Source organism: Camarhynchus parvulus, chromosome 3 (assembly GCF_901933205.1).
Source record: "Camarhynchus parvulus chromosome 3, STF_HiC, whole genome shotgun sequence".
Classification (NCBI taxonomy): domain Eukaryota; kingdom Metazoa; phylum Chordata; class Aves; order Passeriformes; family Thraupidae; genus Camarhynchus; species Camarhynchus parvulus.
In genome coordinates, this window is record NC_044573.1 from 97,339,675 (window position 1) to 97,365,617 (window position 25,943).

Below are 25,943 nucleotides of genomic sequence, written 5' to 3' on the forward strand. Positions count from 1 at the left end.
AAGACATTCTGTAAAAAGCAACTCAGCTAAAGACTGTGCTTAACCAACAGTTGCAGAAGAACTTTCAGAAAAAACTATTCCTAAGTGCCCTTAAATGATTAGTTGCATTCTAAACCAGGAAAAGGTAAAATTTTAACTGCATATTTTTCATTTGACTGTGTATAGTTCATGAAGTAGTAGACAACTGCACTAAGTCATAAGCTGACTGTGGTCCGTGGAAGTCTTTTTGATCTTTTCAAAAAGCTTTAAATTCAGCTCCATGTAAATAAATTATGATTGCTGGTAAATTTTGAGAATGAGCTTAATAATGTTTACTTGAGCTGGAAAATGTTCCTATTATAGTTTGTATCCCCTTAGTCTGTGAAGCTGGGACAGTACCTAATGAACCTAGGTGTTTTACTTTGGCTGCTTTACCTATTGGACATGTATGTCTTTATGTTGAAAAGGTTATGTTGCTTTCCCAAAAAAGGAAATAGTTTACTAGAACATTGGCCCACGATATGGTGTAAATATGCCTAACCACTTACACCTAATCAAAATCTAATCAGGCTTAGTGCATGATGAGTTCCAGTCTTGGAGTTGTATCTCCAGCCCCAATAAATTCTTGTTTTTCATGAGATAATGGAAACTATCTCCTGTGTATGTTAATTAGCAAAGCTGTGTCATTACAAAATCATTATTGCATTGTTCTTGGGTTTACCTTATTTAATTTTTTTCTCTCAGAAGAATAACTCTTCTTCACAGGAATTTGTGAAACACCATCCTAAAATGAAATACAAAGGAATTTTTGTAGTAAAATAATAGAAAAAATCTAATTAAATCTGCAAATTTCAACAAAATAAATATTTTTAGATTATTTTTCAAATACCACTGTAGATAAATATGTTCCTTCTGATGCCAGCTGCCATTTCAGATGGCTGTATCATTTTTAATTTTTTTTCATTAAATGCAGGGATATGGTAGTGATAATCAATGAATGAGCAATTTCAGTATGATGTACTTTAGAAATATAAAATTTAATAATTTAGTCTAAACAAGTTGGCTAGATTTCATCTATAGGTGGTGAGCATTTTCCAGTTTGGTGTTTCCTCAACCCACCTGTAGCAAAAATGCTTCCACCAATGAGAACAACGATGTGATCCTTTCTTTAATGTTTAGCTGTAGATAAAATATTTCTTTTATCAGTTTACAATTATATTGTGTTGTAATAAGACTGAAAAACCACACATATTAATCTTAAATAAATCTTCATTTGAATATTTATGCTAAGTAGTCTATATAAGAGGTTTTTCTAATGTCAAAACCAAGTCGTTTAAGCTTGATTGTTCAGCTGTCAGGCAGAACTTTGAACACCTACCTGTGTGAATGTCAGATCAGTTTTTTATTTCTGCTATTTTAAAATTCTTTTCTCATCCACTGAAATTAGTTTACTTAGAAAACCACAAAGATTTATCGCTATACCTAGATTTATCTGCACAGTTCTACAGAGGTCCAAGGGAACATAAGGAAATATTCTGAATCCATGGAAACCTATCTAATAGTTCCAATAAATATTACTCTAAGTGGATTTAATGTATTTGAAAATAAATAAATAAATGTAAAGTTTCAGGAAGTGGAATAAAACGTGTAATTTTTGAGTGCTTACAATGTCTGTACCAGGCTTGTCACTCTGATCTCTTTAGGATACATGGAAAGAGCTGAGAATTTAGAGGCCTCCACTCACATGACACTTTTTGGACTGAGTTCAGGATGAGACAAATCATACAACAGAAGTTGAATTTTTTATGACCTATAATGCAATAGCATGGATGTAAAAGCCAACATTTCAGAGAGTGAACCTTCCCTGTCCATGCTGTGCCAAAGAGCATATTTTTTGAAGCTCCTACTAGCTTCTTGGTTTGAATGGTTGAAAAGCAATGGTTCTGTGATTATTTCAGCACATGCACATGTATATACATATGCAATAAATCTAATTGGGTGTCACAACTGCCTTCAAAATCAGGGAACAAAAAAACATACAAAAAAAATCTTGAATTTTACCTTCATAAAATTACTTTGGAGAAAAAGCATTAAAAAATAGTTATGATACAATCCAGTACTTGTGCATTGAAGAGAGGTGTTACATCATGTACTCTTTTTGTTTGATAAACTTGCTATCATGCAACATAGCAAATTAAAAATGTTTACTGTAGATCATCTCTATACACTCTTTATTAGCACACTGGTTGTTAACACAGTTTCTGAAAAAAAAAAAAGAAGAATATTAAATTGAGAGTGGAAGTAAAAAAATAGACTAGAGCAGAATACAAAAATAGACTAAAGATCACATAAAACTAAAAATATCTCTAGCAACCGTAAGTGCAGCCGAAGTCCGAGGGAATGTAAATTCTATTTTATAGGTTAAAATATTTGGGTGAATTAAAAATGAAACACACTAGAAGTTCTGGCTTTACTACACTGTGCAATACAGAATGGAACTGTGAGTTATATTCTTTTTAAGATCCCTCAGGGACATATGTGATAAAGTCCGACTTAATGGTGTATAAGCCTCTAAATGATTTTCTTATGTTGAAAATCTTTGTTATGTGCAGGATAGAAGCACACCATATATGCACATAAATCCAGAAATGTATTGGTGATGTATCTGAAATTATTCAAATTTAAATAATTTTCAGGGCAAATCTAATTGCTGCAGAAAATGAGTGGATATACAGTTTCAACATAATTCATAGTTTATCTCCCTTTTTACGATATTATTCTCACCCTTTTCCCTCCTCCTCCAGATCTTAAGGTCAATGGTTTCATGGTGCTGCTGCTGAAGCAGTGTTGCAGAATCCATAGTCTCTCACTGCAAGGAATGTGTCATTCTTACTGGTGGTTTCTTCTTCATCTCCAGGATCCACTTGGGGTCATTTCTATTTGTCCACTTACACTTTTTTTTTTCATTGGACTGCAGTTCTATTTTAGATCTTAATTTACATTTTATAGTGGGTCTAAAGTATATTAAGTAAAATTTCTTTGTGCTTTTTGTTAGCCTTCAGACCAGTTTTGTCCAGCTAGAGGTCTTCATTCTTTAACTGGGCACTGGTGAGTTGCCTTTTGTTATGGGGGTCTCCCATCTCTGATCACTGCAGTGCTCCTCACATCACATGCTATGTCTCTATTCTCAAGGTCTCTTGTTATGGTACCAGCCCTCTATTTGTATACAGCACTGCATTAGGCTAGTAAATGCAATCGTAGTTATAATGTCTACGTGTTCTTCTTTATTTAAACCTATGGTTATTCCATGTAAAGATAAAAAAAACTAAAGCAAATCAGAAGAAAAAAACTATTGTCACAATTAGGCCAAGTAAAACATCACTGCAGGAAAGTCTGATGACCCTCAGTTCTTGCAAATTCAGTGCAAAGCTTATGGTCTATTGCTAGAAAAGGCAGTGTTGTTCTGTAGGGCTATGGGGAAAAAAATCCCTCAGCTTGCTTTTAGAATTTATATTGCATTTGCCACCTTTCTTTCTTCTGGTCCCAAACTGCGTTTAAAAGGTTCCTCACTTTAGTGATGTTTTTTCAACAATGTCACATTTTAGTCTTTTTAGAATTCTTTGGTGAGCTTTACCTGAATTAGGTTATTTGTGGTTATTTATTTAAATATACATATACAATATAAATATACAAGTTTATTATCAGGTATAAACATAAGCACACTAATTTATCTGTTTTGTAGCTGGCTGGTATGAACCCCAGAGCTATGCAGTTATTTTATCTGCATTCTTTTATCATGGATTCTAAGCTAACAAATACACAAAGGAGAAGCAAAGTATATTCTTTTAGGTTTAGTCTGTTAATGCAATTAAATGTCTCATTCCATGGTACACAGACAGTGGAAGTTGGAAGCTGCATAAAAGGAACAGAGAAATTACATGTGTGTGTATGGATGGAGTTAGAAAAGCTAAAGATAAGATGGAAATTAAAAGAGCGAGAGCCAAGGAGGACAAGACAGTTTCCTCTAAATATATTGGTAGTAAAAGAAAATTAAGGAAAATAATTAAAGAATTTAACTTTTAAGAACACATCCTTAGATAAATAATGTATAAGGTCATTTACAAAAATAAACAGTGCAACAGTAGTTAATAAGTAGTCTTGAATCAAATTTTTTCCCTCCTCCTAATGTTGTAAAATTTCTTTATTTTCCCCTTTGCTCCTCGGGCCTGCTGAACCTGTTCCTGATAGAAGAATAACATGCTTAATTGTGCACAAAAATCTTGTTTGAGTTCTCTAAGTACTGCATTTCTCAATTACTCAGCCCTTACGCACTATGAAGTGATAATTAGGCATTAAAAGCTAAGTGGATTACTGTGGAGATCTCTCCTGATATCCATTTATCACTTAATCAGACTTTAATACCATAAATTATGCATTTCTCAGCAGTATTCAGATTCCAATAAATTCTCTAACAGTTTGAATTTTCTAGGTTTTCTTGACCTCATTGTGGCAGGTAAAAGTCATAAAGTTTGCTTAAAGGATACAGCCACTATAAGAATTTCAGATTTATAGCAAAATAATTCTTAAAGCCTGTTGGGTTGCACTAATATTTATTCATAAGGGTTTCTTGGACAAGACAATTCCATCTTCATGAATAAACATGAAAAAAATTGATCCAAAATACATATTGAGTTGAAGTTTTTTTTCTCAGATTTTTTTTCCTCCTGATTTTGCCTTCCAAACCTCATTAAGAAAAACAAAACAAATGAAACCCCACAATTCCTATGAGATTGCAACTTCCTTAGCACATCCAGTAGCTTTTGGAATGAAAATATCTATTTATGTGTTAGCATGCCTCTTTGCTGGCCAGTATTACAGGAAAAGTGGCTTTGTAAAAGTATTCATCATGATGAAATCTCCCAAGAAATGCAGATACTTTGGGTTACCATTAGAGTTAATATGAACAGAGCAAATGAGAATCTTGTATACAGAAGGTCAGGTTGCCCATAGTTTCCCATGTAATATTACATATTATAATAATAATAAATAGCAAGAAATATCTAATTTCCTATTTTCCTATTTTCTCTATTATTATGTATTATTGGAAAGATTTTTAACTCAGTAAACTTTATCATTATAATAAAATATAATCTTGGCTATTAAAATATTGATAGATGTTATCAGTGGATGATTTTTAACTGAGAACTGAAAGGATAGAGTAAATGTTAAAAATCCTTAAAAGCATGCTGGTCAACCTTTATGTAAAAACATGAGATTGCGCTTGTGGTTTAGCACCCGTTGCCCAAAATAGTGATTTTTGGCCAACAAATCACAATTTTGAATTCAAACTTCTCTTTGAATTTACAGAAGTCCATGAGAAGCAGTTTTTAGGTCTTAATTTGAGACTCCATTCCAGCATAATTAAAGGGAATGAAATTGGCCAAAAATATTGAAGAAGAGACATAGTCATTTCTTACCAAATTTTATCCTATTAAGTTGTGTTTTCCTGATGTCTCTAGCTTTAGATCAAAAGGATAAATATTAAAAATTTTAAAATAATTTCATTGTTTGAAGTAACTTTATTCCCTTTTTTTTGACATATGAAGAATTTCAAATAAAATACTGACTTCTGACTTGAAATTTTACAGGATATATTATCTGATTTAAGAAATTATCCACATTTCTTGTATATTCCTTCCAAACATTTTTATCCTGTACAGCTCTTCTATGTTTTCTGCTTAAGCCATAAACTAGCACTGATTACAAACAAGTTGGTGATAAAAGCATCAGTAATTTACACTTATTGTATTTTCTGAAGTTTTCCTCTTCAAAATATCTCAAAACTCCTGAGCCTTCTTCTACTTTTCTCAGCAGTAAAGATTTTTTCTCTTTTCTCTATTCTTTATCTTTTCTAAAGTTGGAAACTGCCCCCTCTCCCCCTCTGCCCCCTCCCCACTCCAAATTCCTGCTGTAAAAATAGTAAATTTTAAAAAATAATGAAGGAAAGCAACACAAAGCACACCAATAACAAGGAAAAAAAAATCAAGAATGTATATACAGAATTCATGAAATTGTTTTCAGTACCAAAAAGAGTAAGAATAAAAAGTGAAAGTGCTTTGTTTTTGTCAAATCTAGTTGTCTTTCAAGACTAATGGTAAACTTCATGGTCTTTCTTATTGATTCATATCACATTCCATGAGATCTATATCTCTTCAGTACATTTTTTTAGAACTGTCCAGTTACAAGTTTAATTATTCTTCCTGCTGGGCTAAAAGCAGTTTTCAGCTAAATGAGCAAGTTGTTCAGTGAATCACACTAAAGGTTACCTCAGATAAATGTGATAAATATTTCCTAGCCAAAACAGTGCTCAAAAAATTCATAGTGAAATGTAAATAATAGGGCATTACCTCCGTTTCAGCTAATTATTTCCAGGGGAAATCCCCCCTCTTCAGCTCTGTATCTCCTTCTGGATACGTCCTAAATTGTTTCAAATGCTGAAAAAGTATTTTTGGTTTGACCTTTTTTGAAACACTGAAATCTATTTTTTATATGTATAAGTGGAGCAAAAAAAAAAAGTGTGAGAACATACACAAGATCTTTAACCAATATCCCAGAGATCTTATTTAAAGGAAGTTATTCTATCAATATTACTAATATGACTTACAGTGTTTCCTTAAGAAAGTGATATTAACTCCGAATAATTTTAGGACTCTTTTTCCTATTTCAGGAGAATTCTGTGAGGTGCAAATTGACAGCTGTGGTTCCAGTTCATGTGAAAATGGGGGAACATGTATTGCCTATGAAGATCATTTTAAGTGCACTTGCCCTATAGGTGAGCCATTGGTAATTTTTTCTAACAAAACAAATAAAATGTCATCCAAATATTTCTGTTAAGAAATGGCAACATAAAAATAGCACTGTATGTCAAAAAATGCGGTGAGCATTTTTATGAAGAAAAGCACTTTTCCTCTTTGGTCACAAAATAAAACTGCCAAATAACTCTGCTAGAGTGCTGTTAACTGCTAACACCCTGAACAGACATAATGTCAATATTCTGAATGAACTGTGATTAAACATTCTCTTTGTGGTGCAGGTTTTGAAGGTGAAAGATGTGAACTCGATATTGATGCCTGCTTATTCAACAATATAAGCTGTGCCCCAGGAGCAGTGTGTATGGATAAATCTCATGGATTTAATTACACATGTTTATCACCATGTATTGGAAACACAGAGGTAGGATAAAGTGATATATTCCCTCCAGCATTTTTTGGAAAATCAAACATTCTAACAGCAGTGAGCTGATGAAGCCTCATTTTGCACGGGTTTCCTAAACACAGTACTCACTCTTGAAATATTCTCATGCTAATTTTCCTTTTCCTGTGTAACATATGCATGTAAAAGTGTGTGATCTGACTAGTCTGGTCACTGTCCAACAAACCATGTAATGTCTGAGCTCTGCCTTTCTTGTTCTTTATAGGTTTTGTCACTGATGTCTCCTTCTGTCCCCAACTTGCTGCTACTGTATTCTGAAACTTGAAGAACTTTAGGCAAAATGTCTTTGTGATCTTTCATATGTTTAAAAGTTACCAGATAGAGGGCTGATGGTACAGCAATGCATAGAAAGAATGATAGAAATTTCATTTCCATTCCAAACAAAAATAACAAATTATATTCAACAACAAAAAGGCAAGACTAATTACACTTCAATGGGAGATGAAAAGGCTGTTAGAAAAATCTAAATTTGCCTTGCAACTTACTCTTCAATGCTCACAGCATATGGAAATGAAAACTACTTTTGCACTTTCAAAGTTTTGTAGAAGAAATGTGTTTGTTGTATCCTTCTCACAATCCTTTATGACCTTTATATTGCATTTGGGAAGGATTCATTCATATTAGGGTGGACTATGAGATTTTGGTATAGGTTAAACTAAAATACTGTTGCACTTTTTATTATGATAGCTATTTTACAAGTTCTGTGCATAATGCTATTTAGCCTTCCAAACCAGTACACAAACATGACAATGAGTGTTTTACAGGCTTTATCAATTCTTTTATTGAAATATATGCACCATAAAAATATACTGTGATTAGTAGACAACATATTTACCAATATTTATGGCACGTTGAAGTCCATGAGTGGGCACTTATTAGTGAACGTGAAATGTAGCACTGAAAAACTCACCGGCTCAAAGGTTTATACTTAAATTGTTCAGCATCTGGTAAATTTTAACATTTTTATGATTTAAAATGTCATACTGAGTGCAAATATATTGGCAGGTACATGGCATAGCATCATAATGGTGCAATCATCATTATGGCTAGTCAGCATGGAAGTGATGGTGTGCCAAGGATGCTGACAGAAGCTAGTAAAACATTTTACTGTAATATTCACTTAAAATCCCTCAGACATATTTAATTTATTCATACAAACATTTCAAAGATTATAATAAATGTCATATGGGAAAAAAGTAATTATATATATACATATAAGTATATATATGTATCAATATACACTCACTTTATGAAATGCTTGATTTGGGCGTAATGTGAATAATTAGTAGATTTTCTAATGGGAAAAAGAATAGAAAATAAAATAATGGATTTATATACTTGAGTTTACCTGTTTTCTTAGCTTACAGATCATTAAAATTATATTATTTCCTTCTTGGAAAAAACAAAAAGTTGTGTTCAAACAAATACTTTAGTGCATTTCTGAAATAGTGTAAGCAATAATTTGAAATTAAAGATTAGTATTACTCAATACATTTCATAATTCAGCATTTAATTCTTAATGTATTTATTGTGGATAGAAAATAAGTATACATTTTTGCATTCTTTCATATATTTACATTTTCAATGGTATCTCTGTTATGCTGAACTGCTTCAGCTCTGTATTCAGAAAAATAGATTGAAAAGCATGCTACTATTTGTAATATTTTCTTATTGAACAGAAAATAGATGTAATTAATTGAGGCTCTTCTATCTCTGTATAAATATATAATGATATTAATGCATTAGGGTTTGGTTTTTTCTTTCCCAGCCCAACAAGTAGTGCACTACAGTTGTGTTTAATTTCTTTTTTTTCAAACAAATATTAAAAAATTGAGGTGAACAGATTAAGAGGGGATATCCTTTAAAGTTTAAAATTGAATCTTAACTTTGTAATTAGGATAATGCCTGCTTGTTCTGGACCAAAAATTATGAAAGAACGCTAAATGAATCAAAATTTTTTCATCTTTAAATTAGTGACTTCCAACAGGACCAAATTTAGCCATTTTGTGTTATAACACCTTTTCTTCTGTAATATACTCAGGTAGACATGAAAAGGAATAAAACAAAATCTCTTTTTCCATTTGAATACTCAAGCATGCTACAAATTTTAGTGTTTTTATTAACAAGACCTCATAGAGAATTGATAAGACCACTCATAATAACAAATAACTGTAGTGCAACATGATAGGCCTAAGTAACAGAATCACAGAACCATAAAACAGCCCAGGTTGGAAGGAACCTCATAAGACCATCTAGTCCAACATTTCATGGAAAAGAAAGCCTTGATTAGGTTATAAATCACATTTTTAATACCTCCAGTGATGGAGGCACCGCATCCCTGAATAGTTTACATACCTGTTTATATACACAGGAAAGTCCACCTGTAACCCAAACAATCACGAATGAAGAGGTCTCCTAAGAGGTTCTGGGCCCCTCACTTCAATAAAAATATTGAGGTGTCAGAGGGTGTCCAGAAAAAGGCCACAGAGCTGGTAAAGGGTCTGAAAGTAAGTCTTATGTGGGGCAGCTGAGGGAGGTGGGGCTGTTTAGGCTGGAGAAAGAGTCTCGGGGGAGACCTTCTCACTCTTTACAACTACATGAAAGGAAGTTATAGCCATGTAGGGGTCAGCTTCTTCTCCCAGGCAACCAGTGACAGGACAAGAGGACACAGCCTCAAGCTGTGCCAGGGGAGGTTAAGGTTGGACACCAGGAAGAATTTCTCCACAGAAAGGGCTGTTAAACTCCCTGGGCAGAGGGAGGTGGTGGAGCCACTATCCCTGGAGGTGCTCAAGAAACAAGTGGATGTGAGACTTAATGTTACAGTTTAGCTGACAGGGTGGTATTTGATCAAGTTTCGGATTCAATGATCCTGAACGTATTTTTCAGCCTTAATTCTATGATCCTCTGCGTGATTATTTTAGTGGGTACAGCTACATCTTACTTAAGAATTTTATTGCTTCCCTTAAAACACTTATTTTTCAAAATTCTGTCAGCAATCATAAAAAATCATTGTTTTCTTTAGCTCTTACTATGAAAAATTCTAAAGTGAAGCCATAAACTATGGGAACTGCAAGATGTTGACCAAGTTTTGTTTTTTAAAGGAAATTAGGAATAGGAATTAAAAACTACTTTACCATTATTTTTCATTCTCTTTTCAGTTTTAAGATGTAAACAGACTTGCTTAGCATACATCAGCTTGGTTTGTCAGAAATAATTCCCACATGAGTTAGCAACTAAACCATGTGTGAAAGTTCCTCTCAGTGTCTATCTACAGCTTTATAATACTGAAATTTATGGAACTCCATTTGCATATTTTACTTGAAAATTTTCTCTTTTTATGAGCCATGATCCCATGTTGCACTTGCAGTCAAGACCATAGTTCTAACTTTTTCAATGGAAATATCTATATGCTTAGTATATATTTAGTGTTTAAAGGAGCTGCCACTTCCATGTTTGTTGTGGTCCTTATATGCAATTTTACAAAGCTTCCTCATCTGTAAAAGTAAGGCAGTTTCTGTTTTCAATATTTTTAAAACAAACATTTTATCTACTTGCTTATTGTACCACCAGTCTAGGAAAGAATATAGGTCAGATTAAATAAAATTGCACATCTGGAAAAATTTGAATACTCAGGGACAATTGACTTTGCAATAATAAAACCTGAAGACTATAGTAAAATTGTATGCTTGGGGGAAAATACACATATATATGTGGTTATTTATCTATGTAAAATGCAGTTTCCTTCAAACTGAAGAGAATTCCATGAAATGTAAGATGAAAGAGGGGTTGGAAATAATGATTGCTGCCTTATTTTGAGCATTTGACAGCACGTGATACTTAGAGAAGAGACAGACATACAGTTATATCCCTCAATTCCTGCAAAGGAAAGATAGGAGAAGAACAAGATCCTCTGAGGTCTAATTATATTCCCTAGCTGAAATAAAGTCTGCTGGTTGATTTTGGAAGAAGGTGATTCTTACATTTGATCACAACTACATAAAAAGGCAGATTTGTTTTAAAGTACTTGCCATAGACAGAAGCATGATGGTCAGACTGACAAGAATAGACCGGTTTATGGTCTGTCGAAATATAAGATTTATATTTAAATACATTCCATAGCTTTCATTTCAATTTAAATCTTTAGATTACACTAACACTTTAAAGGGTAGCGCCTTTCTTCACAGTATAAAGTATCAAAATGACATAGGAATAAATTAAACGTAATGTGGCAATATTGAAATATTTTCTTAATTGCCTAATGTTTTCTGGATGATTTTCTTGAGTAGGAGCTACTTTGACCTATTTGAGCTTTGAGAAAATAGTAAGCATCAGGATAAAATACAGCAAAAAACATAAACACAAAAGTAAGCAAACACATAAAAAGAATAAAAATAACAATTCCCATACCATAGAAGGGGTTTACGTTGAACCACATTTTCCTTCAATATGTTGTTGTAATGAATAAGTATCCCAAGGTAAATCTAAAATTCAGTACAGGGAGCATAAAAAAAATCTCTTCATTTTAAGGTCAATTTAAAACTTAATCAAAGACAAATGAATATTAAAATATTTCTGCCAAGGACTGTTATTATTACAAATCTTAATGACATTTTAAAGAGATTCAGACTCAATCAAACTGAAGTACCAGTGCATTAAGTCATATTCTAGACACCATTTTCTTTAAAAACCAATTGATTAGAAGGAGGGGTCTTAATTGCTTTGGAATGAATATGTAGTTATCTGTCTTCATACTGGCAAAATTTTCATGGAAATGAAAATGGAACCTAAAAAGGAACATGAGGAAAGGAGCATTAATTCAGACTTTTAATTTTCTGTAATTTTTGAAGAATACAGGAAATACTGCTTTAGTAAGTAATATTAGCAATTAAAAGCAAAACGGAAAAAAGCTGTTCCAGTCTAAATTTATCAATCTTTCAGTATCTGCAAATTGAAAAGAAAGCAGCTTCTGATTTTCCCACAGCATAGATGTAATTTATAAACATATAAAGATTCAAAGATAGATTGAATCAACATTATAATTAAAATGAAAGAAAAAAATCAGTCTTTTCCTGATAGACACATATTAAGCTAAATTATACAACATAGGAACAATTGCTCTACTCTCTCAGTGAAAAAAAAGGTCTAGTTCACTATTGTTCCTCCTGAAACAAGCACATTTTAAGGGCAGTTGTAAAAATGTTACTGTTAAAACACAAATGCATTTTGCTGACTAAACAATAAATTGATATATTGATTTAATAACATTCAGTATTTTAGGTTCTTGGAGATGTATCTTTTTAATATTACAACATAAAAAGATTAAATAACCATATTTATTACCAATGGCCTATTCTATTAAACTCTTTGGGAAAAAAAAAATCCAATAGGTAAAGAAAAAGCTCTTTATGTATGTAGCAGGTTGACCCAGGCTAGATGCCAGGTGCCCATTGAAGCCAATCCATCAGTGCCCTCTGCAACTGGACAGGGGAGAGAAAATTGATTATAAGTTGAGATAAGGAGAGGGACAGATCACTTAATGATTACTATCACACACAGAAGAGATTTCACTTATGGAAAATAGTTGAATTTATTACTAACAAAATCAAAGCAGAATAATTAGAAGTAAAACAAAAGCACCTTCCACCCTTCCATTCTCCTTCCTGGGTTTACTTTTATTCCCATTTTTTACCTCCTCTTCCCTACAGTGGTGCAGGGATATGAGGAATGGGAGTTATGGTCAGTTCATCACATGTCAGCTTTGCCCCCGCTCCCTCCTCAGGGAGAGGAGTCCTTCCCCTTCCATAGGAGGTTCCTTCCCATGGGAGACAGTCCTCCACAAACTTTTCCAGTGGGAGCCCTTCACAAGGGCTATAATTCTTCCTGATCTGTTACAGTGTGGGTCTTTTCCACAGGATGCAGTCCTTCAAGAACAGGCTGCTCCACCACGTGTCTCCCATAGAGTCACAACCTTCTTTTGGACCTCCACCTGCTCTGGTGTGGTTCTCTTCCAGGGGCTGCAGGTGGATCTCTGCATCTCTGCATTCCCCCTGGCCCTCCATGGGCTGCAGGGGCACAGCTGCCTCACCAGGGGCTGCACCAGGGGCTGCAGGGGAATCTCAGCTCTGGCACCTGGAGCATGTCCTGCCCTGCCTGCGCTGACCTTGGTGTCTGCAGAGCTGTTCCTCTCATGTATTCTCTCTCTGCTCTTCTCTGGCTGCACTTCTGTGAAATAAGTGTTTTCCTTCTTCATAAATCTGTTACCCCAAGGCTCTACCACTGTCACTGAGGGGCTTGACCTTGGCCAGCAGTGTGTCCATCCTGGAGCTGGTTGTCATCTATCAGGCATGGGAGCAGCTTCTGGCAGCTTCTCAGAGAAAACAACCCTCCCTCTACTACCGGAACCTGACCATGCGAACCCAACACAGCTTATTTGTAATTCTCATCTTCAGGTATGTGCAAATGGAGGTAGTTGCTTCTACGATGAAGAAAATCAGAGATCTCACTGTGTCTGTGCCCTTGGATGGACTGGAAACACATGCCTTGAGAATATTAATGACTGTGAGATAAACCAGTGCCAACATGGAGCCACATGTGAAGATGGAATTAATAAATACAGGTACTAACATGTTGCTATCTGTGCAAGCCTTCATAAGTTGTTTTATGCCATATGAAGGTATTTTGACTTTCAGAAAGAATTACAAAGGATGTTGTTAGTGCAGTAATATAATTTTCATGTCAAAAAATGCCATGGAATACAAATTTTCATAAAGGATGTTCATTCAGTAAAACTGTGCATTCTGAAGTGTTGCAGGAAAGAATCACAAATATTCCTCTTTGCTGGTCAAAGAAGTTAAACCAGCTATGCAGAATCTCACATAAACAAATTATCTAGTTTTTTTAAGTGGTAAATATTTTTTGAGCCTGGACTCTATCATAAAGTGTCTTATAAAAATTTGAATGACAATTTATTATCATTTCAGTTATTAAAAGAAACATAAATTATGTGTTCTCCTTAGTGAGCTGTAACATGCTGTAATTATTTAAAAATGAGATTTTATAAAATATGGTGAAAAAATAAATGGGAAAGGTTTTCTTCAATAAACAGAATTCAACTATCAGACTTGAATTATTTATTCTTATCAGACTTGAATTATTTATTTTTCCTCTACAAAATCCAGAATAAATAAAACTTGTCCATAATATCTGTAAATGTATTTTGAAAGACGTTATTCTATGCTGTGCCATGCCCTATTTAGAAGCACTGCAATTAGTATGCTTTAATGTTTCTACTTAGAAAAGATTGCAATTGTGCACAAAATAAAAATAGAAGCAATTAAAGATGTCTTCAATTTCAGTTCTGTTTTCAAAGTGTCTTTTGTAAAATTAACTGAAATCACCAAACAGGCACACAAATGGTGAAAAATGATTGATTCTCAGTATATCAGAGTTAAAGGAGTTTTTGTCAAAGAATCCTTACTAAGTAAACATCCTTCCTTTTCCACTTTGCAGTCAACTCTTGTATCAAATTACTGGACCATATATTGCGCCTTAGTTAATTGTTAAATCTGTGGCTTTCATTTCTTTATCAGGAAATTAATTCTGATAGAAGTACAAAGCTACGTTTACGTTACAAAATCCACTAGCATTTACTGAGAAATTAGTAGTTCTGAAGATATCTGGTAATAAAGAACTTTTGATTTTACTTGTTAATCCAGACTCAGCTTACTGACAGAAAGCACTTAATTCTTACTTTTTCAGTCATTGAAAGACAAATTATATTGGCAGATCAGTCTGTCTATGTAAGGAAGAGAAAAATACAGCATTAAGATCTGAATCTCAGATGGTCAATTTTCTTAGCAGAGAACTTGACCCCAAAAGAACACAACTGGTTATTTTGTCAAGACAAAGTGTATCATGTTTACTCTATAATGTCTGCTCTGTTGAGAGCGCGTGGTTTTTTCTCAATGACAGTGAAGCATTTTTTAAAATACCTAAATTATGCCTACCCTAAAAAGAATGATGTCTGCCAAGTTATTGTTAGCAAGTGAGACAAAAATAATTTCTCCTTTCCAATACATGGTTAAAAATCAAAAGAATACAAGAGAAAATGCTGAATTTAAGTGCACACACCTTTTCTAAAGATTTGTATTTGCATTTCTGTCCTAAAATGGGTATATTTTTTAATCAAAGTATTTATCAGGAGCTGTATTTGATGCAAAGTAGTTTCAGGAAGACATAAGAGAACTGTCAGCAGAATATATAGAGAATCAAATGTCTAAGTGCCATTAAGAACTCTACAGAGATCCATTTTTAAAACTATTACAGCCATTCAAAATCTCTCTTAATGAATTCAGAAGATAAAGATATGCCAAAATTTTATGTATATTAGATTTTATTTACATAAAATTGATATAAAACTCTAGACCTTCCTCCTAGTTAAGAAATCTTAAATTTTAAATTATTAAATTTTGGTCATATGTATTTTTCTAGTGGTAGCTTGATATAGTAAAGCTTACACTAGGAAATCATAGAAAATACCCACCTTTGATTCAGGAACATCCCCCTCCTGTAAGATCTCATTTTGCAAGCCATCATTTTTTTATTCTTCCAGATGGGAAATAAGCAGTCAACTGAAGGAAATGTTTCTAGCTTTTTGTCTCCTTACCATGACATGTTCTTTTTCTCTTCCCATTTTGAAAAACTGTTCCAGACTGTAGTGTCACCTAGAGGTATATTTATCTATATGCAAAAGATTTCCTTTGAGTTCAGATTGGGCAATTGCTCTAAATGAAGGAGGGGGAGTTTTAAACTTTCATACAGTGTAATTCTCAGCAAGGCTGCAAACCAAGATCCTCATAATTACAGTAAGAAATCTTAAGGGTTTTGCTCCTTTGGTTTAGTGAGCCTTTTCTTACAACTAAAGTGGCCCCAATCACAGTGACACAAAACCTGTAATTAATTCAAATTAATTGTTGCACTGCCAGCTGAGTCTGTGCTGTTTGTGATACCATGAAGTAAGTCAATCAGCATGTGTTTAAAATGATTACTTCAAAGAATTGCTGCTCTTGCCACTGGGTTGATGGTGCAGCTGTCACTATGAGTCTGGCAGATACCATGCAATAGAGTCCACGTGCCAAAATCCACGTGCCAAAAGAATCTCTTGACTTTTGGTTACATATACGTGAGAGAAAAAATGACAGATAAGATTCATTACCTCAGTAAATAGAAAATGTTTCTAGATTAAAAAGAAAATAATAATAATTTTTCTCTTCTAAAGAACCTGCATTGTTTGATTATGTTCTGCATAAGAGGAGAGAACTGATTTAATATGCCTCAATGAGAAGCATTTAATGAATAATTAAAATGAAAGAGATCTTTGAGGAGTATAACCTCCTGTTTTGAAATCCAAGGGTAAATTTGTTACTCTGAATTTTTCACCCTTATAAATTTTTTTCTTGTCAATTTTGGACAACCAAGATCCTAACTGAAATAAGACAATAACAATATTGTCTATTCAGTGGATAGGAACAACAGAGTGAAAACACCCAGTTTAAAATGGTGTAGTTTCCATTACCTGTCCTGTTTCCCATTTCTTCAGTCCAGTGGGTTCAGATGAAGTGTTACATTTATCACAACCCCAGAAAAGTCCAGCAAGAAGGACTGAGAATGTTGAAGCCATATTGTAGTATTTACCACTGTTCAAAAAGCAATGATGAACTAATATATTTCAAAAATGTATTTTAGTCAATAGCTATAGCTCTGACATCAGCATTTCATTAGTTTTTATGCAGGAAAATGTCTCATTAAGAAATTAAGTTTGGTGTATGGTAAAACTTGAATTGCCAACACATTCTTCAGTATTCAGTATTCAAATTTCAGTGCACACAATTAAATAATTAACTAATCTCCATACAAAAGAGTAAAGTGACACATTGTAGAGTAAAATGCTTTAGAATATGAAACACTTTTTTGCATGACGCCAGCAAGATTGGGAAAAAATAAACATAATTTAGATAATTTCTGAGTATCACAAAATTTAAAGCTCCTATTATTTTATTCATCCTTGACTTTTTCCATTTTCTTCCAGCTGGGTAAATTGAGCTGTTTGATTAGAATATTTTTTTTGTATCTAATTTTCTCTTTACAACTTTATTCATACTATACTATGTATACAATTTGACTGCAAGACCTAGTTGACAGTGCCATATAAAGTTAATACTGTGATATACACAGTTTTCTGCAGCAATAATAGGCTTCTTCCACTAGAGAAAGAGGAGAAATACTTTTCCTCACTTCTACAACTCCAGAAGATGGGTGAATATATGTCACAATTTCTCAGGGAATACCTCTGCAATAAGTAATACAACAGCTTTTCTGTAGAGAATATAGATGCATATAAAATGTCAAAGTGAAACTAAATAACCTTTTCCACCACTCATGTGTGTGCAGTTCACATTTCAATGGCAAAAAGGGATAATTAATACTGAATAATTACAGCTAATACACCTGGACAAACACTAATATATATATATATATATATATATATAAAAGAATGATAAATATTAAGAAAACAAAGTGGAGGAATTCTGGGAAATCTTTGCTATGCCAGGCTTCAGTGTTCCTACATGCCTCTTGCATCAATACATAAAATAGCAAGGTCATCTCCCAGCACAGGTTACCATAGACAGATCTTCAGTCTTCAGTCTGGTCTTTGGCTTTTTGCAGTCATTTTAAAGATTCATTCAATGTACATGATTATTTACTCAATTACACAAGTCACACCACATCTTTAGTGCAGGCAGCCTGTGGTGACAGCTTGACAACTTCACTGCCCGGACAAACCAGCATCAGCCAATTTACCCATACATCTGCTGTTTGAGACCTTTAGAGATAAAAAGTTGGTAGAAACACATTGCATCTGCACCATAGCCATTCTAACAGTCCTTCTTAGACTAAATTCCATGCCTGTATTAGCATCTCCACTTAACATTTATTTCACAATAATATCAAATTAACTTGCGACATTAACGATGTTCAGGCTCTGGAGTAGTAGCATACAATTATCTGCATGATATATGTGGGAGCACAGTGATCCTAAAATGACTTGTGTTTGCTACTCACTACTAAAATCCATGTTTGTAGCAAAAGCATTGAGGTATTTGTTTTCTCTCTTAGTATCTCTTACCCTCAAAATCTTGTTGTGGATGAAAGAGGACATACACGGAGCTAAGAAAGTATTGTCATTCCCATTAGTGCTAACACAAAACTTTTTCATATGGCGTTCTCTGGTGCCACGCTTCTGCTTTCACTGTTCCCCCATTCTGTAAGTCTGAATTTTAGACCCCCTTAAGGAAGAGGCTGGGGAGGTGTCATTAGCATTTCCTGGTCTCTGCTGGGAGATCTCACACACACACCCCCCAGATAGGCCATCCCAGAGCTGGAGAGGGAGGACATCCTGGAGCAGGAGAGGGAGGAGTTACCGACTCCAGCACAGGGAATGACATCCAGACAGACCATGGAGAGACTGAGCCTCTCTTCTGAGGTCATCCCTCTGATAAGGAGAAAATACAAGTTCCCTGAACTAGAAATATAGTTACAAATGTAAATTCTGATATTGTATATATCTGTATACAATTTTTTTCTTTTATTTATCATAGAGAAACATTCACGCTTCAAAGCAAATAAGACTGAAAATCAATCCATGCCTCAAAACTTCTGGTATCATGCTCAGTATTTTAGTACTGCTGAAGATAATAAAAAGAAATTTAATAATAATAATAATAATAATAATAATAATAATAATAATAATAATAATAATAATAATAATAATAGTACAGTGCTTAAGTATGCTGTTGTAGGAGATGACCCATACTAAATTAAAAGACATCCAGGTATAATTTTGCTAGCAAAAACAAAGTGCATTTCATTCTTAGCTGGTTTCGATTTCTTCAGACACCAAAGCACCGAAAAATATATTGACATCTGAAAAATTCATGACATCATTGCTTGTAGTGTGGAATCAGAAGTATGAAACCTAAACTAGAAGGTTCTACATCACATCTGTTTCTGTGTAGCTCTTCTGTGGTCTCTGAAGATAAGCTACACAACTAGTCATAGTCAGGAAAAGACAGAAAATTCTTCATCCTCATATTTTTGTTAAGGAGAGCTCTAAGTTAAATTTTCCATTCAATGCTAATGATAATAGCCACATTTTCAAAGAATGATTGAATAGTTACATTTTTACAGTGCACACGCTAATTGTTACTGTAAAAAAAAAAAAGAAAGTGATTAATTGCACCAGAAACATTAATATGTCTGGTTGTTTACCATATTATTGTAGATAGATTCAGAAAATGTGCAACTAAAGGTAGCTAAAAGCACACCTGCTTTTAATGTTTATGCATAATGAAATTTTATGCAAGTCAAAATTTATATTTAGGTGTAAATGTAATTGTCTAACACCACCTGCAGCCAAGCCCAATGCAGTCACTCACTCACTCCTGCACCAGCAGAATGGAGAAGAAAATTGGAAGGGTAAAAGTTAGAAAACTCATGGGTTGAGATAAAGACAGTTTAATTGGAAATGCAAAAGCCATGCACACAAGCAAAGCAAAACAAGGAACGAATTCACTGCTTCCCATGGGCAGGCAGGTGTTCAGCCATCTCTAGGAGAGTAGGGCCTCATCACACATAACAGCTACTTCAGAAGACAAATGCCATGAGTCAAAATGTCTCTCATTTTTTCCTCCTTCCCGGCACTTGATATACTGAGCATGATGTCCCATGGTTTGGAATATCCCTTAGGTCAGTTTGTGTCACCTGTCCAGGCTGTGTCTCCTCCCAGCCTCCCATGCAGCCCCAGTTCCTCACCAGTGTGGAAGTACAAAAAGCAGAAAAGGCCTTGGCTCTGTGTCAGCCCTGCTCAGCAATAACAAAAACATCTCTATATTAACAACTCTGTTTCCAGCATAAATCCAAAACAGTGTATTAAATCCAAGAGGATATGAGTACTAACCACTGTGAAGATTAACTCTACACCATCCAAAATCAACACAGTAAAATTTGTATGATATTTTTGTGTACTGCATGCACTTAAAAATGAGAAACAGAATCAACTTGTATGAGAAGCTCTCAAGAGAAGGTAGAGATTTCTCATGTACTAAGAAGTGACTGAGGCTGGAAGAGAGAATACAGCAGATATATATACTTGAGTCATTACTGCAGTAGCAATGGATCTGTAGAGCAAAAATGGTAGTGATGAAGGACTCACAACCACACTGAATGAGTAATGGAGGGCTTACTTCAAGAAAGCTCTATTTTGGTCCATGGACTAAAAGCCCATCAGCAGTTGGTGTCCATTAGCTGTACTCCAAGGCACACAGCTCCTGATTTAGTTTCCATATGTCTACCATAAAAAATGCCGGCACTGTAAACAAGGACAGAAGCAAAGAGCTACATGACCATTCACTTGTGTTTAAAATAAAGCAAAAAAAACTCTTTCTGCCAGATGGATCAGTAGAGAAAATTACTATAATCAAGGCTTCTTTAGCTTGTTAGGTCTTTCCATCTTCTGGATAGCATCTCTGTGGGTCAAGAATATGTACTATAGTAAAATTACCACATGTGTGAGGACACCTCTGGACATGATAAGGAGAGAATCAATCAAAGAATATATTGCCAAGTACGAGGGATTTTCTAATTTTATGAGATGTGGGTCAGCTGTGAGATAATCCAGATTTATTTTCATTCATACAGGAAAAGAAAACAAAAAGGTAGAAAGGATAACTATGAAAAAGTCATCTCCAGCCTTTATATGATTTAGATGTCTGTCTAAATTTTGGAAAAAAATACTGCGAACAATTTCTATAAAATATACTAAAAAATATCTATAGTATTTTATAGTTTTTATTTGATTAGACAGAAATTGTAACTTTTGTTACCAACAATAAAGCACTTTTATACTGCTTTTATATCCAAACAGGTTGTAATATTGTTTATTCCTAGAGATACTGTAGCAGCTAACAATTTTTTTTTCAGAAAAAAACAATTAAAATGCATAATACTCATATTTATAAGAGTTTTATCTTTCAATATTTTCATTTAAAGCTTAATATGAATATAGCTCCTAGTTTTTCCAATGTAAATAGTTAAGATTTTAATTTAATTATTGCTAGCAGTGCATGTGAAATGAAGTTACTTAGTGACTAATTAAAGGTGAGGAAAGAAGATTGAAAAAAAAAATTGTGATTCATTTGTGGGTAATTTAAAGGAAGAGTATTGTTAACATTATTAGTGGTAATTGACCTATATATTCCAGGATAGCTATTTAGTTGGATTTTTCCCCCTTCTCTCCTCTCATTTCAATAACAGGTGCGTATGTCCCCTTGGTTACACTGGCACATTTTGTGAACTTGATATAGACAACTGCATTGGAAACCAGTGCTCTCAATATGGATTCTGCCAGGACCACTTGCATAATTACAGCTGTTCCTGTGTGCCTGGATATGAAGGACCCTTCTGTGAAGTTGAAGTTAATGAATGCTCAAGTTCACCTTGCAAAAATGGAGCTACTTGTATGGATTTAAGTAGCCACTTTTCTTGTCATTGTACTGCTGGGTTCACAGGTAAGTTTTGTTCTTTTGAAGTGCCTTGTATTATAGATGTATTTGTCCCACTCTATGTAAGCAATGTTTATGTGACTGTTTAATTACAATTATATATAAATATGTATACATTTGTGATTGTATGTTTGACTGGAACTTTAACTTAATTAACATTGTAATTCTTATGTTGTCCCTCTTAAGAGTTCCCCAGCTGACCTTCCCTCCACTAAATGCACAATTCTGAGTATTAGCTTCGATTCTGTTGGGAAAAAAAATCAATGAAATTCCAAAATACAATTTTAATTGCATTTTTTTTAATTTCACAGTTATGCAGTCTTACATGTTATGGCTTCAGTCATACACAGGCTGAAAACAGCAAGTGTTTTGGTACAGAACAGGAAAATGTGAGCTTAAGGAGGAATGAGATCAGCAGTACTATCTCTTTGCATGTATAGAATATAATCAGCTATATTTCACTGAGTTGTTCAGACTCCTCTTCTATAAACTGGAGGGAGATAGGGCATCTGTCTGTCCTAGCCATCTTTTCTAGGAAGAGGTGGGCTGTAGATTTCTGCATTATATTAGATAAATCCTACACAACCTCATGCTATGATTTCTTTTTGTACTAATTTCTGTTTTGCATGAATAATAGTAATATTCAGACTACACGTGGGAGACAGAAAATAATTTTGAATACAGTAATACCAAAGTGTTGCATTTCCAGCCTTTAGTCTATATAATCAAGGACATGCAATTAATGCTTCAAATGCTTCTCTATTGACAATCTGTGGTATCACTAACAAAGACAAAAATAAATAGCATGGTATGCATGGTGTCATTTGTACTAAAAAGACATTAACTTACAGCTTCTTCTTTCAAGCTGCTGAAGGCTTTTTCTTTAGTCCAGAGAATGTGTGTAGTACTAGATTTTTATGTCCCAGTTAAACCACTGAAAACACTAAGTTTTAATAATTTCAATACTATTTTTTCATTATATGAAAAAATAATTATATTCATTATATTTTCATTATATTAGATTCTGGCTAGCTACATATACTTTTAACAGTTAAGCACTAACATTTTTAATTTCAAATATGTTTATATTCATTTACATATATTCATTTACACGTTTATGTACGTGATATATACTTGCAGATTTGTTGTCCTCAATTTTAGTTGATTATATAATCTCTTGGTCATTTTCTTGCACATTTAATAAAAGATGTTACTTCCTGTTCATGCTTATTTATTAATAAATGTGCAATAAAACACAGAATTGCCCCTGAAGTGGCTTAAATTCCATTATGATAGCAGAACTGTATATCTAAACAGAAGTGAAGAACACAGTACTTGGCTCACCTGTGCAAAATCTGAGACAGTGTATTTCCATCTTGCCGGTTAAACTTCAACCCTTATTTTGTACTTTGCTGGACTTCATGGGGAACTTCAACCACTCTAAAATCTTCTATAGGGACAATACTGTGGAGTGTAAGATCTGCTTGGAAGAGTCCCATGGTATAAAACCCTCGAGGGAAGGGCTTAAGAAAATCTATCACAACTTCTAAGCTCAAGAGCTATTTGTCTCAGAGAGCGGACAAAAAATACCAGAGGCCTGTATGGATGATCAAGGAACTCCTGGCCAAATTCAACCAAAAAAAAAAGTATACTGACAGAGGGTGGAAGCAAGGACAGGTAACCTGGCAGGAAATAGAGATACGCTATCTGAGCATGCAGAATAAGTTTAGGAAGGTCAAAGATCAAAGTGAATATGACAAGAAATGTGAAAGACATCAAATAGGGTCTCTATGAGTATATAGGTGACAAAGGGAAGAGAAAGGAAAATGTTTTCCCATTCTTAATGAGACTGGGCATAGAAAAAATTGAGGTCATAAATACTACCTTTGTCTCAGTCTGCACTGGAAAAATTGTCCTTCAAAAATCCACCATCCTGGGGACCAGAGAAAAGGTCTGAAGCAAGTAAGGTACACCCTTGATGGGTGAGACATGAGAGAGCTGTCAGGAAATACTTGGGCAAGCTGGATATATGTATGCCCATGGGATGCACCCAAAAATCATAGCATCATAGAATTTTATAGTCATTAAAGTTAAAGGTGTAAATGTTCAGATAGCACCACCATGGTCACTGCTCAACCATATCCCCATGTGCCCCACCCACACACCTTATGAACAGTTCCAGGTGTGGCAATTTCACCTCTTCCTTGGGCAATCTCTTCCAGTGCATGACCACCCTTTTAGTGAAGACTTTTTTCCTAATATCTCTTCTTAACCTCCCCTGGGACAACTTGCAGCCATTTCCTCTCATCCTGTCACTTGTAACTTGGTAAAAGAGACTGATGCCCACCTTGCTACAACCTCCTTTCAAGTAGCCGAAGAGGGTAATACAGTACCCCTTCATTCTTCTTTTCTCCATCCCAACAACCTCAGCTCCCTCAGCTGCTCCTCATATGACTTCTGGTCCAGAGCCCTTATCAATTTTGTTGCCTTTCTTTAAATATGTAATTCTGTGAGAGCTGGCCTATGTCATTGCAAAGTCACTGTCATTTAACATTAATAGATCATATTGATTAGCAGAAGCACCCAAAGACTGGAGGAAAGCAAATGTCACTTTTCAAGACGGGCAAAAATGAAGTCCTGGGAAACTTCAAGCAGCTCACTATTTCCTTGATTCTTTTTAAGGAAATGGAGCAGTTAATCCTGGAAATCATAAACACAAGAAAATTATCTGAAGTAATCAGCATGGTTTCACAAAGAGTTAGTCATGCTTGACCAGCTTGATAAACTTCCAAAGGGAAATGACTGACTTGTAGATGAGGGGTGAGCAGTGTGTATTGTCTGCCTTGACATTAACAAAGCTTTCTGTGTGATCCTCCACAAGATCCTCATGAAAAAGCTGATGAAGTATAGACTGGATGAGTAGAGAGTGAGGTGAACTGAAAACTGGAGGAGTGGCCAAGCTCAGAGGAAATGTTTGTTATGGAGTCAACCTTTCCAGAAGTAACCAGTGGTGTCTTCCAGCAGTCAATGGAGGATCAAGTCCTTTTAAACTTTTATGAGGAAAGGCTGAGGAAGCTGAAACTCTTCAGAATGAAGAAGAAAGGCTCAGAGAGGGATCATATCAATGTATATAAATACCTCAAGAGAGGATGTACAGAAGATGGAGCCAGGCTCTTTTCAGTAGTGCTCTGTGACAGAACCAGAGACAGTGGGCACAAAGGGAAACACAGATGCTGCTAGTATTATTCCTGAACATCAGGAAATTCTTTATTACTATGAGGGTGACTGAGCACTGCCACAGATTGATCATGGGGGTTATAGAGTCTCCATTCTTGGAGATATTCAAAAGCCATCTGTACATGGTTCCATGAAACTGGCTCAGGGTGTTCCAGCTTGAACAGGGGGACTGGACAAAATGACCTTCAGAGGTCATTTCCAACCTCAACCATTCTGTAACTGTTACTGTGAGGACTTGCTTATATAAATGATATAATTATATATTGCTGGAAAACACTTTAAAAGAATCTTTATTTTATCATGCAATGAGATATTATATAATGGCATTTCTCTAGAAGCAAATTTAAAGAGAAAAGAAATGTCACAATATTACCCATGGGGTGTAAGCCATTACCACATGTACTGAATAAATTTTCTGATTTTTCAGAGTATAAACCGCAAACAATTAATAAAAGGCTGTTTAAACTTATAAAAATGTTATCACCACCCTGGCAATTACATTTTCATAATCTCAGAGGGTTTATGATCCTGGGATATTTTCCTGTACAAAACAGATTTTAAGTTCAGTTATAACTCCATGTTATGAATCAGTGATTCGTATCTCTGTGTACAGCTAAAAACCCACATTTATTCTTATCTTGTTTTTGTATGTTTGTTATTTCTCTGTAATTTAGCTTTTTAACAAATCGAGATGTACTCCAGTTTTCTTCATAAATAGTAAATTCACTTTCAAATTAAATATCAAAGTACCCTCCTCTGCCTGTAAGAAAACTTCACACATGTCAAACTTGGAAGTTTGCAGTATGATTTTAAAATTAAATTGATAATTTTTCAATC

The 25,943-nt window shown here is 34.4% G+C and overlaps 1 protein-coding gene across 1 annotated transcript in view; it reads left to right on the forward strand.

Annotated features, from left to right (window-relative positions):
- EYS (eyes shut homolog) overlaps positions 1-25,943 on the forward strand; it is a 703,292-nt gene that overhangs the window by 72,656 nt on the left and 604,693 nt on the right. The window contains exons 7-10 of the mRNA XM_030944777.1: positions 6,707-6,811; positions 7,073-7,212; positions 13,701-13,867; positions 21,622-21,875. Coding sequence (XP_030800637.1) covers positions 6,707-6,811; positions 7,073-7,212; positions 13,701-13,867; positions 21,622-21,875 — 666 coding nt within the window. The remainder of the gene's footprint in view (positions 1-6,706; positions 6,812-7,072; positions 7,213-13,700; positions 13,868-21,621; positions 21,876-25,943) is intronic.